The 13759-nt window shown below is 38.2% G+C and overlaps 1 protein-coding gene across 11 annotated transcripts in view; it reads right to left on the bottom strand.

The window, feature by feature from the left end:
- The window catches only part of ELF2 (E74 like ETS transcription factor 2), a 51886-nt gene that overhangs the window by 11623 nt on the left and 26504 nt on the right, over window positions 1–13759 (bottom strand). The window contains exon 1 of one of the 11 annotated variants that reach the window (XM_034401292.3): window positions 12726–13529. The exons of 9 other annotated variants lie outside the window; for them this stretch is intronic. In XM_034401292.3, coding sequence (XP_034257183.1) covers window positions 12726–12783 — 58 coding nt within the window. In that variant the 5' untranslated portion in view covers window positions 12784–13529. Of the gene's footprint in view, window positions 1–12725; window positions 13530–13759 lie in introns of those variants that run through there. One more of the 11 variants, XM_060686842.2, reaches the window with a different exon arrangement.

The following is a 13759-nucleotide window of genomic DNA, read 5'->3' as shown; positions in this document are numbered from 1 at the left end:
AAGATTAAGGTCCTAAATGCCTAATACCAAGTATATCAATTGTAGTAATCTGATTAAAATTTAGATTATGACAAGTAACCTATTCTGTATTAAAGTTTTTTTCTATATTAATTCACTAGCCAGTTTAATTTCTGTTTATAAAAATGTGAGGACTAATTTAATTTCAAGGGCATAAAAAGCAAAGATGTTGACTTTAAATTATCTGTACAAATGTAGAGATGGGAATAATCAATGCAGCATTTTTTCTTTTATTGGGGGAAGAATCTCCTGCCCTCTTTCATCTTTTATTTTCTCCACATACACACTAGATTTATTCAACTCACACCATTCCTTAAAATCCAAATCCAAACTGCAATTTTGTTCATTTAAATGTAAAGTTGTACCCTGATTTTTATTCAGAAACTTTAACATGGCAACTTCTGGGAAAATCAATGCAAAGCCGACAACTGCAACGAAAAGAGGAATTAGTGAATGTATTGGAACTCCTCTCCAGGTGAAGGAAAGAATAGGGATCAACCACCAGTTTGCTCCACACAAAATCTCCTTGCAAAGAGAACATAAAATAAATATTTCCAGAAGATTTGAGAGTTCTGGGAGTTGGCCATCTTGCCTAAGGCAGGATTCAGCACCTTTGAAGGGCCCAGGATGTTCTCTCTTAACTACTTTAAGAAGCTGCTTATTTTTCCTTGTGAAGAACCTTCTTCTTCTTTTTAGCCCTCAGCTATAACTCTTTACAATTTAACAGTTTTTAGATAAATAGTCGCTAATTTTAGCCAAGAGATAACAGCACTCAGGTCTAATCACCAGCGACTGAGTGAAAAGACTAGAGCATGCGCAGATGGAAGGGGGCGGAACCAAGCTGTGGAGGAAGAAATTTGATTGGCACTCAGTCTATCGAATGGCGATGAGGAAACCCAACTAGTAGAGCAGCGGTTCTCAACCTGGGGGTCGCGACCCCTTTGGGGGGGTCGAACGGCCATTTCACGGGGGTCGCCAAAGCCCTCTCTCACCCCCCCCATGCCTTCACTCACCCTCACCCTCTGCCTCTGCTGGATCGCCCGGTCGCCGTTCGCTTACCCCGCCCACTCCCAATCTATTGCTGCCTCCAGAGTCCCAGCTAATGGCTAGAGGGGAAAAAAACTTTGAATTCTTGCCGCGGGGCTTCAAAGAGCCGCCCTACTCTCAGCTGTTTTGCGGAGGGCTCTGTTGCTAGCTAGCTGCAAAGAGGTAAATTCCTGGAGCAGATTTTTTTCCCCCTAGCTATGCTGAAAAAGCAAAATTGAAAGTAAGCAGGGTCTTGGCTGCAACGTGACAAAATGAGGCAGAGAGATTTCTTTTTCTTTTTCCTCACCAAAAAAGGTAGGTGCAAACTGCAAACAATGGGAAATTTAGGGCAAGAGGAGGTTCAAGATTTTAAAACACAGAAGAAAAAAAGCTCTATTTAACTAGGGAATTGTAATAATTGAGATACTATTAATTGCATATTGTGTTGAAAGCAGAAATGGTTAAGTTGTGGTTTGGAGGAATATATGGGGGAAATTATTTGGTTTATTATTATTGGTAAATATAATTAATTGATTTGTAAGAAATTGGATTGCATGGAAATAATTGGAATATTCATGTTCATATTGATTAATATACAAAAAAGGTAGTTATATAACTAATTGATTTATATTAAAATGTTGAATTTGTATTAAACAACTGTATTACATAATTAACCAATGTGAGGATGGATATAAAAATAGATGACAATGGGAAGGGGTATAATATAGAATAGAAGGGAAAAATTGAATTTGATTAAGATTATAGAGATGAGGATGAAGGGTAATATTGGTTTTTTAAAAAAATAGATGAGGAATAAATATGGTAAAAAGGAAATATAAAAATTGTAAATTTAATTGAAATGACTAAATACTGTGTTGGAAGAAATATCCTTCTGGGTTCTGCTCCAAGTGGGGAAAAAGACACTGGAAACATGGAGACTGCTTGGAAAGATGGTTTAATGGTGGACAGGATCACATGGCTTGATGGGGCCCATTGTGTTAGTTTCTGTTGCTATTGTGTTGCAAATGTCCTTTGACAAAGGATTGACTTTCTGCCTCTGGCCCATTAACAAAGGGTGGGGGGCAGGAAGGTGGGAGTTGCTTTGTCTGTAAAATATGCTTCTCCATTTCTCATACAGGAAAATATAATATTCTGCCTTTTTAATATTTCCCAAAATATTTCATTCTTCTAGGAAAGGGGTGGGTGCTAACCTCCTACAACTGTTTAAATTTGTGAACCGGCCAAATACTCTGTTTAAAGAAAATACGTTGTATGTTTGTATGTGTGTTTCTAATTATTGCTATTTATTGCTATTTGTTCTCTTTTATTCTTTAAAGTTTAACAGTTCTTTAACTTCTTTAAAGTTTATCTTAATATCTTTATATTTGTTTGGGGTTGGCTTTCTTCCCTTTCATCTTTTTTATTGTACAGCAATCTTTCTCCTCAAACCTACCACCTCTCTCTTTTCTTTCTTACTTACTTTCTCTTCCCCCCCTTCTTCTTCTCCCTACTTCCTTTCTTTCTCCTTCTCCTCCTCTCTTCCTCCCTCTCTTACCTTCACTCCTACTCTAATTTCCCTTCCCTTCCTTCATCCCTCTCTATTGCTGTATCCTTTTATGCATATGGACTACTCAGAGGGCTGAAAAAGTTATTTTTGACTGGTCCTCGCACTTTTGACCAGTACTCGAACTTACGACTGTCCTCACATTTTACGTTTTTTGCCCTATCTTATACCATGTTGAAGAGAAGCAGTAGTGAAATGAGTGACATGGTTGTTAAGAATGCTGCACAGGCATAAATGTGAGGATGGTCATAAGTGTGAGGACCAGTCAAAAATGCGAGGACCTGTCAGAAATGACTTTTTTCAGCCCTCTGAGTAGTCCCTATACACATAGCCACGGCCACCCGGTCACATGACTAGTTAGCCGCGTCCACTCAGTCACATGACCTCCAAGCCACGCCCACAAAATAAGCCACACCCACAGAACCGGTAGTAAAAAAATTTAGAACCTACCCCTGGTTGGGGGTCACCACAACATGAGAAACCGTATTAAAGAGTCGTGGCATTAGGAAGGTTGAGAACCACTGATATAGAAGAACAACACATCTTACTGGATAAAACAGAAACTGATGCAGATTTTAATGTGGATTTTTTAATTTATTTTTTTTAATGCCAGATTACAAAGGTGATATGGGGAAAGATGTTGTGGACCTGAAAATGGGTTTAAAAGTATCAGAATACAAGAATGATATGGAAAAAGATACTGCAATGTATTTACAAATAAAACCACCTGATGTCTTAATAATTAAAAGGGACCTACAAACAATAAATCAAAAGAGTGATCTGAAAGTCTTCTGTTGGATTTACAAAAAGGGACATATTAAACTAATAAGTTGCTCCTGAAAGGGACAAAGAAAGAAATCAGCTTGTAGAACATTATTTGATGGGTTTAAAGATTTTTAAAAATTAAACAAAAGGAATTTAAAGTGGACATTTGATCAGGGTTAATATATTGTGATTTCTGGTAGATATTAATGGAATTTCTTTTTAATAAGCACTGAATGACAAGATTTAAAAAATCTATAAAAAGAGATTTCTTTTGTTTTTTAGAGAAAAGTGATAAATTGGAATACAAAATGGACTTACTAGATTATGGTTAAAATGTTGTATGTTACAATTTCTGGTAGTTCTTAGGAGATTTTTGCCATTTATAACTAAATTACCAGTTTTTATTACAAGTAGCTCTCAACTTACGACAATTGAGCCCAAAATTTATGTTGCTAAGTGAAACATTTTGTTAATTTTGCCCCATTTTGTGACTTTTCTTCCCACAGAACACGAAACTGTCATAAATATGAATATGAACCAGTTTCCAAGCATCTGAATTTTGATCATGTGACCATGGGGATGCTGCAATCATTTTAAGTGTGAAAAACAGTCATAAGCCACTTTTTTCAGTGCTGGTGTAACTTTGAAAAGTCACTAAATGCACTGTTATAAGTCAAGGACTACCTTATATTATTAATAAGGGATAAGATAGCATAAGGTATCTATTGAAATCAGTGGTGAAATTCAATTTTTTTTACTACCGGTTCTGTGGGCGTGGGTTGGTGGGCGTGGCAGGGGAAGGATACTGCAAAATCCCCATTCCCACCCCACTCCAGGAAAGGATATTGCAAAATCCCCATTCCCACCCCACTCCAGGGAAAGGATATTACAAAATCCCCATTCCCTCCCCACTCCTGGGGGAAGGATATTGCAAAATCTCCATTCCCACCCCACTCTGGGGCCAGCCAGAGGTGGTATTTGCCGGTTCTCCAAACTGCTCAAAATTTCTGCTACCGGTTCTCCAAAACCTATCAGAACCTGCTGGATTTCACCCGATTGAAATATTAGAGAAGATGTTAAGTTATTGAAATTATATATTCTCATCTGGAGAGAAGGGAAAGTTATCTTTTTAAAATCTTTGTTTCTTACATTTTACTTTCTTTTTCAATCTTTTTGTATTTCTTTTTCTTTATATATTCACATAGTTTGTATTAGTCTTATATCTTTAAATCCTTAAAATCATCTCAAGAAAAATTTGTAACATACCTTCAATTATTATTTTAAAACTGATTTTTCACTAAAGCAAGACCTTTTTTCCACTAAATTAACATTTGCCTCAGTATATTGTTTATACTATATTTTGTTTGCTTACTTAAAAAGGGGAAATAGTTAATGGCTAATATTTAAGGTCCAGTATCACTAAAAACACCTTACTTTATAAAATATTTGATATTGAACAACCAATACATAAAAAACACATAAAAAATTTTGGTCTTATATCAATGTAAACTGTTAAAATCAGCAGCAAATAGTAACACCTGCTGCATATTATCTATACACAAGAAGGTGTACACAAACACATTCACATTCTCTTTCTCTCTCCACTTGCTCTTTCCATTTATGGAAATCTATTCAAAGCTAAATCCTTCCAGCTGAGCTGTCAACATCTAAAGATATCTTTAGAATAAGCTGGATCATTTATCAGCAGTGCTGGGGAAACTAATGAGGATTCAACTGGTGCCTCGTTATTAAAACTGTTAACTATTCTGTTAACTTCAGAATTCTAAATGGAATATTAGACAAGAAAAAAACCTTTACTCATGATCTGTTCAGATCCAAATCATGTAACAAAGCTGCCTCAGAAAGAATCATGGAAGAATATTTAAATAAACAACCCCCATTTTTCTAAAACAGTTTATGGTATCAGTCATTATCATTACCCAAGAGCAAGGTTTCAAAACCAACTCTCCAACTAGTGGAGATGAAGGCAAATAACCGTTATGAAAAATGGAAAAGGACAGACCTATATGCATGCAAAGCTGCCATTCTTTTCAACTATTTAGAATAAGATGGCTTTTAGCATGCATTATGATTATTAGATACTGTTTCAAGAGGTTTATCTCTAAATAGCAGCTAGAAATAATTCAATAATCATACAAACAGCATGCATCTGATAAAATTAAGAAAGTAGAGCTTTCTGTTAGCTAACTATAAATAATATTACTCATCAAATATAAAAGAGCCTATAGGGAAATGAATAGCCATCATCCTTATCCAAAAGGAGAATCAATTTAGAATTAATTATTAGGAAAAAAGTATAATACTTTCAAGAAAAAGTTCTTAATATACTCTTCCAAAGCCTACTACTTTGCATTTGGGAAGGTCTTTATCATTCTAGACAGTTTTACCAATATTTATAAAAGCTTTTTGAAAATGTTACACTAGGCCAAGACTACTCTCCAAATTCTAATAATGTGCCAATGCAACTAAATTCTACATAAAGAAATCTGTACAAACTTGTTGGCCAAATCTCACATGAATGAATGGCAAAATTTATGAAAAAGAACTTATAAGAATTAGGAAGTCAATTTTAAAAAACCCTAAAGCACAAATATATTATCATTTTACCACAGAAATATTTATTTTAATGCCTAACAAGCAGAAAAATGTAGATTTTGTTTTTATTCCTCAAAACGAGAGCTAAATGATTGCCATGGATTAATCACACATGTTCAGATCTTCCTTGTTTACTCACCACAGAGAACCAGAATTAGGAAAGATGGAGAATGAGTTGAACCATTGATCTGCCAGGTTCAATTTAACCATATTTACTAAATATAACTATAGTGATTGTATTTACAATGCATTCTAAGCCACAATAAAATAAACTAATTAGCATTTAGCACAATCCATATTTGATTTATTTGGAAGCTATTTGGAAGCTTTTGATTTGGATGTAATGAGAAACTATAATTAACTAAATCTTCCCATTTTACAGATAGTCCTGAACTTAAAATGATCACTAACAGAGACCATTCAGTTACAAGGGACCATCTCAGAGGTACTTACAACCCAGTTCTGAAATTCCAATGGCCAGGATCCCCCATGATTACATATCAGGCTTTCGGCAACTGGTCCACATTTACACCTGTTGGCAGCATCCCAGAATCACACGATTGCATTTTATAACATGTTTGCTGAAAATTGTCATTTACTCAAGAAGAGAATCTCTACTGTCAGGGTGCCTACCCTCTGGAACTGATTAATCCATATTAAATTGTGTTGCCTCGCCTCCAGTCTTACAAGGCGGATGAGCAGTTTCTAAATAAGATAGAGTGTTTCCCAAAAAATAAGACCCTGTCTTATATTTTTTTGAACCCTGAAATAAGCACTTGGCCTTATTGCCATGTGCTCAAAAGCCCGCTTGGGCTTATTATCAGAGGATGTCTTATTTTTGGGGACACAGGGTATATAAATTAACTAACCATTCTGTGATCCCACAAAAAATTAAGGTGAACGCTTAGACTTATGGAAGAATCACTACTTTCAATTTGAAGTAAATTAAATTATTTGATTTGGAACCAGTGTGTGTGTTCTCTTCTAATGTACGCTTGAACAAAATAAACAGACAGGTGTTATCAAACTCCCTGTTAATTGATACTGTATTCTTACCAATAACAAGGCATACTAATAATATTAAATGAAATATCAAGTAACTGTAATGATATATATTAAATATGCAATAATGCAGCTTAGAATTATATATAAATTTCAATTATTTAATCAAGACTTGTAGAGTCTTGTTATCCCACTGTTATCCCTCAATTTACCAGAACGGATCAAAGCTAAAAGACAGCTTGCTTTAGGCTACACATTTAAGACAGATGGTATCTGAAAAATAAACTACCAAAGTGTAGGGCAGCTTTTAGCTACTACTTTAGATTTTAATCTCAGATTAATAGATACTTCACCAGAAATGTTAATTATAATAGCCTAAATATTAATTGCAGTATAATTAGTAACAAGAGTATTGTAGATGCAGTTTACAAACAAGAAAAAGTTCAAAGAATGCATTTTCCAATAAAAATATCTAAACATCGATATCAATATAATTTGTATAATGTCTCAATTTTTCAGAAGATATTATTCTATTACCACAATAATTAAATTCAAAGATACAGGACAATTTTTAAATCATATATTTAAATTGGTATCCATATGCATCCTATGAATGATACCATATTAAAACATGTATGTTTTAATCACTGCATACTACTGTGAGGTTTCCCTGTATATTTGAATAAGGGGAACAAGAAAGCACAATTTGTTTGATTAATTACAGGCAAGCCCCTAAAAGATGTTTTTAAAACTTTGATACTGTTATCTCCATTGCTATATGATATAATACAATACTCGTACAACTACACATGAATCCAAAAATAACCAATTTAATTTTTTCCCCAATATTCCTCTTTGTTTCATAATTCTATTGTTGCTGTACTATTTATTTGAAACTAGAGGAACCAATTAAGAGTAAACGAGTATTGTGGATTAAGAGATCTAAACTTTGTCGTATTAACAATAGAATCATGGAATCTAATCAAGTTGCTCTGAGCCTCCTTGAGCAAATTTCTTAATGCTGTCATTAGGAATGTTTGTTGAAACAAACACTCAATAACAAAGCAAAAGGTCTGACCAAAATTGAAAATCTTATACCACATAATACTGAACATTTGTTAGCACAACTGAATATTAAATTTACCTCAAGTATTATGTATATTCAGAGGGAACTGGTATGTTTTATCAGTGATATGTCACTTGACTCTTGATTGCTAAAGGGAGTTTTTCCAAAAAATGGCAGAAATATAGATTTGATCCTTTGTCCAGATATGACAGCAATATTATAAAGTTGAACAGTATTGTAAATAATATACCACAGAATGGAACAAACTTTGGAAGTTTTAATCCCGAATAATTTATATTAAATTTCACCAATAATTCATACATTCAAAGTATGTTGAATTGGCGCTGGTAAACAGCTTAAAGCATTTATGTGCTAATCAAATTGTGGGAATTTGCTTCAACGTCTAGATAAAGTAAATCTGATGTAGAATTCAAATCTATCTAAAAATCCTGTCTAGACTACAATACATGGAATTGTACTACATCCAAAATTAGGACTTTAGAGTTTATATTTTGACATATAATCTATGTACAATTCACATTAAACATAGCCTTGTTTAGTGACCAAATTGTGACTGGCAACTTGGTCATTAAGCAAAGTAGTGAAACATGATTTTACTTGTATTTTTCTTTGCTTTACAGACCTAGGAAAGTTGTAAATGTGAGGACTGATCATAAAGTTAACGCTGCCATGACTGTAAATAGTTGCTAAATGAGGCAATCACTAAGTGAGGCATGGTCTTAATGTATTGTTTTTCACTCACAGTCTCTCACTTTTTCCTTCTTTTAATGACTCGATTATGTTATCCAGCTATCTTTAAAGTTTAATAGATATATTTTGCTGGAAAATGGATATGAAATACCTTGCAGCAGCGGTCCCCAATCTTTTTGGCTCCATGGACAGCAGCAGTGGTGGCAGGGAGGAGGAGATGCTTTTGCATGTGCAACCTAATTCCGCGCACGCACAAATAAAGCTTTGGGTGGTCACCTACTGCTTGAACAGATCAGTTTCCAATGGGCCATGGACCAGTACCTGGCGGTTGGGGGACCCTGCCTTACAGTATTATAAACTTTTAATTAAGGCAACATTTGTAATTTATGTGTGTACTAAATGCTATTTTCTGTAATGCATTTTCTGTATTTCTTAAATGCTCAGAAAAGAGGGGTTTTGCAGGGGAAAGAATACAAAAGGAACTATAGTTCCTGAAAACATAAACAGGAAAAAAATATAGAAATCCATACTTATGGTGAGGGAAAGATGGACTAGGGGGGCAGGCTCTCTGACATAAACACCTGTATTTTGCAAATTCTTTCCTATGGAGGTTTAATTTAATGAATTCTATAAAACTGTTAAAATAACACAATTCTATTGTGTTTTAAGGATTTCAAGGATTTCTATTAATTATATTGTCTTTCTGTTTTTATTCTGTTTTTACTCTTTTGGACATTATTCCAGGTCTATGAATTGGGTAAGGTTAAAAATGTTAAATAAATGTATCAATGCAAAAAAACTGAAATACTAGGATCAGAAGTAGGTACTAGGATTAGTAGGTACTAATCCTAAATTCTAGAATTTGTACCGAAAAAGACAACAGAAGTTCGAACTCCAGTCCTAAAATATATTAAATGTCATACTAGTACAAGACCCTCTTCCCAAGCATCTTGACTGTATCTTCCGCACCATAAGTTTTCTAAAGACCAGTGGCATGCAGTTATGTCTAATTCACTAGCTGTTTTGCATAATTGGAACTGGATGTTTGCATTCATTGCTCCATTTGCAACATATAGGAAAAGCAGTTATGAAAATTAAACAAAAATAAAAACAGGTTAATATAACATTAGTTGCTTGTCATGGAAGCACAGAAATTCACTTCAGTGCACATACCCATTTTAAATGGGAAATAACTCTTCTAAAATAATTATAACCACAGCTTTAAAATCCTAGGAATGAGCAAGAAAATATGAATTCAATTAAATTCATATTTTAATCTGTGTTTTCTTATTCATGATTAATAAACTAAAGGCGTTAAAAATGGAGCATTATATACACTGAAATAATTACCCCAGTATAAGCATTCAAATGAATAGCATTTGAAATTGGTGTTAAAATTCAGTTTTACAGAACAATTTTACCTGTTACTGACATCATCATTTTGTAGCCAGTCTACGTCTCTCCCAAACCATTCAGTTTTCCTGGTTTTTTTATGTTATATTTCACCCAGGGTCTCTTCCTTCTCTTTTTTTTTTCTTATTCTTCTTTTTTGTTCCTTTTTCCACCTACTGCTTATATCCACTCAATAAAAAACCATAGTCTTTTTACTACCAACTTGGTTTTGGATACGTTTCTATCATTTTCTCTTTAACTGCACATGGAAAATACTTATATTATGGGCAACCACTTCTGCAAAGTTTCTCTTCTAAGCAGGGTGGATAAAAATCAATGATTTTTTTAAAAAAATTGGATTTTTTTATTTAAATCGGATTTTTTTTATTTAAATCGGATTTTTTTATTTAAATCAGATTTTTTTGATTTTTATTGAATTTATTTTAATAAAAAACTTTGGGGGTAAAAATCTATCATAAGATAGTTTTCTATTTAAGATACATAAATAATTTAGTTTATTCAGCATGAAATGGAGCTTAGTTATGAAGCACAAGGCTGTATATTCTGCAACACTGGGACTATCGGTGAGTCAACAGCAGGTCAAAGAAGTAGCAGAGATGACAGTTGCTCTTTAAAAATTATGATTTAAATCGAGTTGATTTAAATCAAGTCTTTTTACTAGTGATTTAAATCATGATTTAAATCGAGTCGATTTAAATCAAATCCACCCTGCTTCTAAGATTTAGATGCTGCCTTTTATCCATTACTTGAGATAGCCAAGGCAGGAATCTCCTTTCACTTCATCCATCCAAAACAACTCCAAACTGAGAGAGAATGAGTAAGCCAAAGTCAACCAATGAACTTCCATGGCTTAGGATGGACTTGAGCTTAGTTTAATACCTTAACTACTGTACTACACTGGCTCTCTTTGCCCTCTAGCTCTTAACTGTATGTTTCAATATATATTTTCTCTCTAGTAATTCAAGTATTTATAAAGTTTAATAATATTGCAATAAATCAGCCAATGAATTAAACCATCCTTAGGAACTCAAACAAAGTGAAATAACAGGTATTTAATACCAATCTCTATTGCAAGATGCGGTTTTGCTATGCAGAATTTTTTTATGAAGAGGGGATTGGCATTATACACCATTCCTAAAAGCCATGCGCTCTTATTTTGTTCTTGGCAGGAGGCATTCATGTACAAGCCCTAGACAAAAAAAAAATACCTAATTACAATATTCCTTTTGCACTTGTCTTTTAAAAGCAGTACAATCATTTTTGAGCTTAAGAGGATTCATCAGGAATATTTTGCCCTGTAGAAGCCTACAATCAACCAACTCACACACAAAAAAAAAACAGGCAAGAAAAGAATGCGTTAATTCATATGCATGGGGATACAATCAAAAAACCTAACTTCAAAAATTGAAAAGGAGTCAGAAAGGAATGGAATAACCACCATTAAAGTTTATTCTCTACCGAACGGAACCAAAATATTTTTAAAAAACTGATCAAGGATGGATCAACACACGTTGATGAGCTACATCGTTTTAATCTGCACACAGAATAATTAGGAGAGCTAGAGAGCCACTTCAATCCTCCGCCTCTATCCCGCTTCACTCACACGAGCCCCGCCCTCACTTCCGTATTTACAATCCTTCCTCTTCCCTCCAATTCCGTGCTTGCATTGTCAGCGCACAGAGAGCCGCCGCTCAATTCTTCCTCCATGCCTATTGGCCTGAAGGGGAACAGCCCCGCCCAACAAAGACTTCAGCATTCAGATTTCGAACATCCTTGGCAGACGATTGGCCAACGAGCCCGTCTCTCCCTCCCCTCACCCAGCGTACAGGGCTCCTGAGGGAGCTCCGCGCTTCCGCTATTTGGGGGGGGGAGAAGGGGGGGAATGGATTCGGTCTCCTCAATAAAAGATAATCGCACACCGTTCGCACCCCCACCCACGAGAGCCGGACTCCCGGCACCTGTTGCCCCTGACACCCCGTGGCCTCAGGCGGTTCCCACATCCTCCCCGTGAGAAACAAAAGTTTAGCAGGCGGGCAGGACCGGGGAGAGGAAGACTTCGAAGTCTCCGAAGCCCGCTCGCAGCGCCTCTTAATCATACACGGGAGGAAGGGGGGGGAGAGGAGGCTTCCGCCCAGGAGACGCTGCAAGGAAGGCGCCTTTCCACTCCTGAGCATCCTGGCGCGGAATTGCAAGCGCTGCTCTTCCTGGTTCAGGCTCGAAAGGCAGCAGCGGCGGCAACCCATACGCGCTCCCTTGCTTTGCCCCGACAAGCGGCGGCGGCGGCGCCCGCCCCAAACGCGCACGGACGCAAAGCCCCACATTGCGGGCGCAGCGCGGTCAGGTTGCTAACGCGGACAGCACGCCAAGGTGATCACTTCCTGGATTCGTCCTCCCTCCATTACTCGGGCGCTAGTGCCGCCCCCGAGAAGAGCCCGCCAGCAGCGTGCGCAACCTCCCTCTCCGCCTGGTCCACCCTTCGCCGCTTCTTTTCTTTTAGGCCGCCCTCCCCGCCGGAGAGCCCCGCCGGATCACGTCGCCGCTTACCGGCGCGGATGAGCAGATCGAGCTGATTCGTGGGCCCCTCATGCAGGGAAGTCGCCATGTTTATGCCGCTGGAGCGAGCGGCGGCGGCGGCTTCGCATTGACCCGCAGGGGCTTCCTGGCGCTCGGGCGCGCGCGCTCCGACGCGCAGCCCCGCTTAAAACGACGGACGCGCGCTTCCGCCGCCACACCAGAGTCACCGGGGGCCTCGCTCGGCCGGAGCTTCCTCTGCACGCTCGCTCCCGGCCAGCCACGCCGAAGCCAGCGCTCGGCTCGCTTCTCGCCCTCCCGCGTGGAGCGGCAAGCAAGGGCCCGCGGAAAAGCGCTTCCTCTCAGGCAGGGCGCACGCGATCCTTCCGCCGCCAGCCTCGCAGACAGGAAGTGTCGGGCGGGCGCTCAGCTCGCGCCCTCCCCTCCGGAGCCAGAAGCGGGGAACGAGCGCGGCGGGTCAGGCAGGCGAGGAGACGGCCCGCCAGCCTTTCCGCCTCCTCCGCTCACCGCCGCGGGAAGGGATCCACCTGCTCCCGAGGCTGCCCGGCTGAGCTTTCCATTTCAGGAGGTCCGGCGGAGCGCAAAGCACGGAGCTGCTCGCTTCTCCTTTACTTCTCGCATCTTCACGGATGGAGAAAGGACGACGACGTGGCCGCAGACGAAGAGCCAACTTTTCATTCTTTCTTCGGCGTGGACGCAGCTTCTTTGGCACGGTTGCCTCCTGCTCCTTCCCGTCTCTTTGCAAGGCGGCACTTGGCTCGCATCGTCGGCAGTTGTTCAAGCTTGCACCCCACGTTGTCCGGAGTTCTGGAATCCTGAAAGAGTCCGAATTCTGTTAAAGCGCTGCAGGCTGTGAATTCAGAGTTACATGACCGTGAAAGTGCCGTGCACTATTTTGTCTTAGTTGAGTCCCACGGTTCTGCAAGCTTACCACGACGAAGAAATCTCTTTTTTCCCCCAAGAACTGATGTTTCTTAAACCCATGATGTGAGCAATGGTAACGTACCCGTGAGGAGGAAGCATAGTTACAATACAGTATTACAAAC

This window comes from Pantherophis guttatus, chromosome 8 (genome assembly GCF_059756535.1).
Source record: "Pantherophis guttatus breed Tessera chromosome 8, ASM5975653v1, whole genome shotgun sequence".
NCBI lineage: Eukaryota > Metazoa > Chordata > Lepidosauria > Squamata > Colubridae > Pantherophis > Pantherophis guttatus.
Note: the sequence above shows the minus strand (reverse complement) of the source record. Positions and strands in the feature narration are given on the sequence as shown.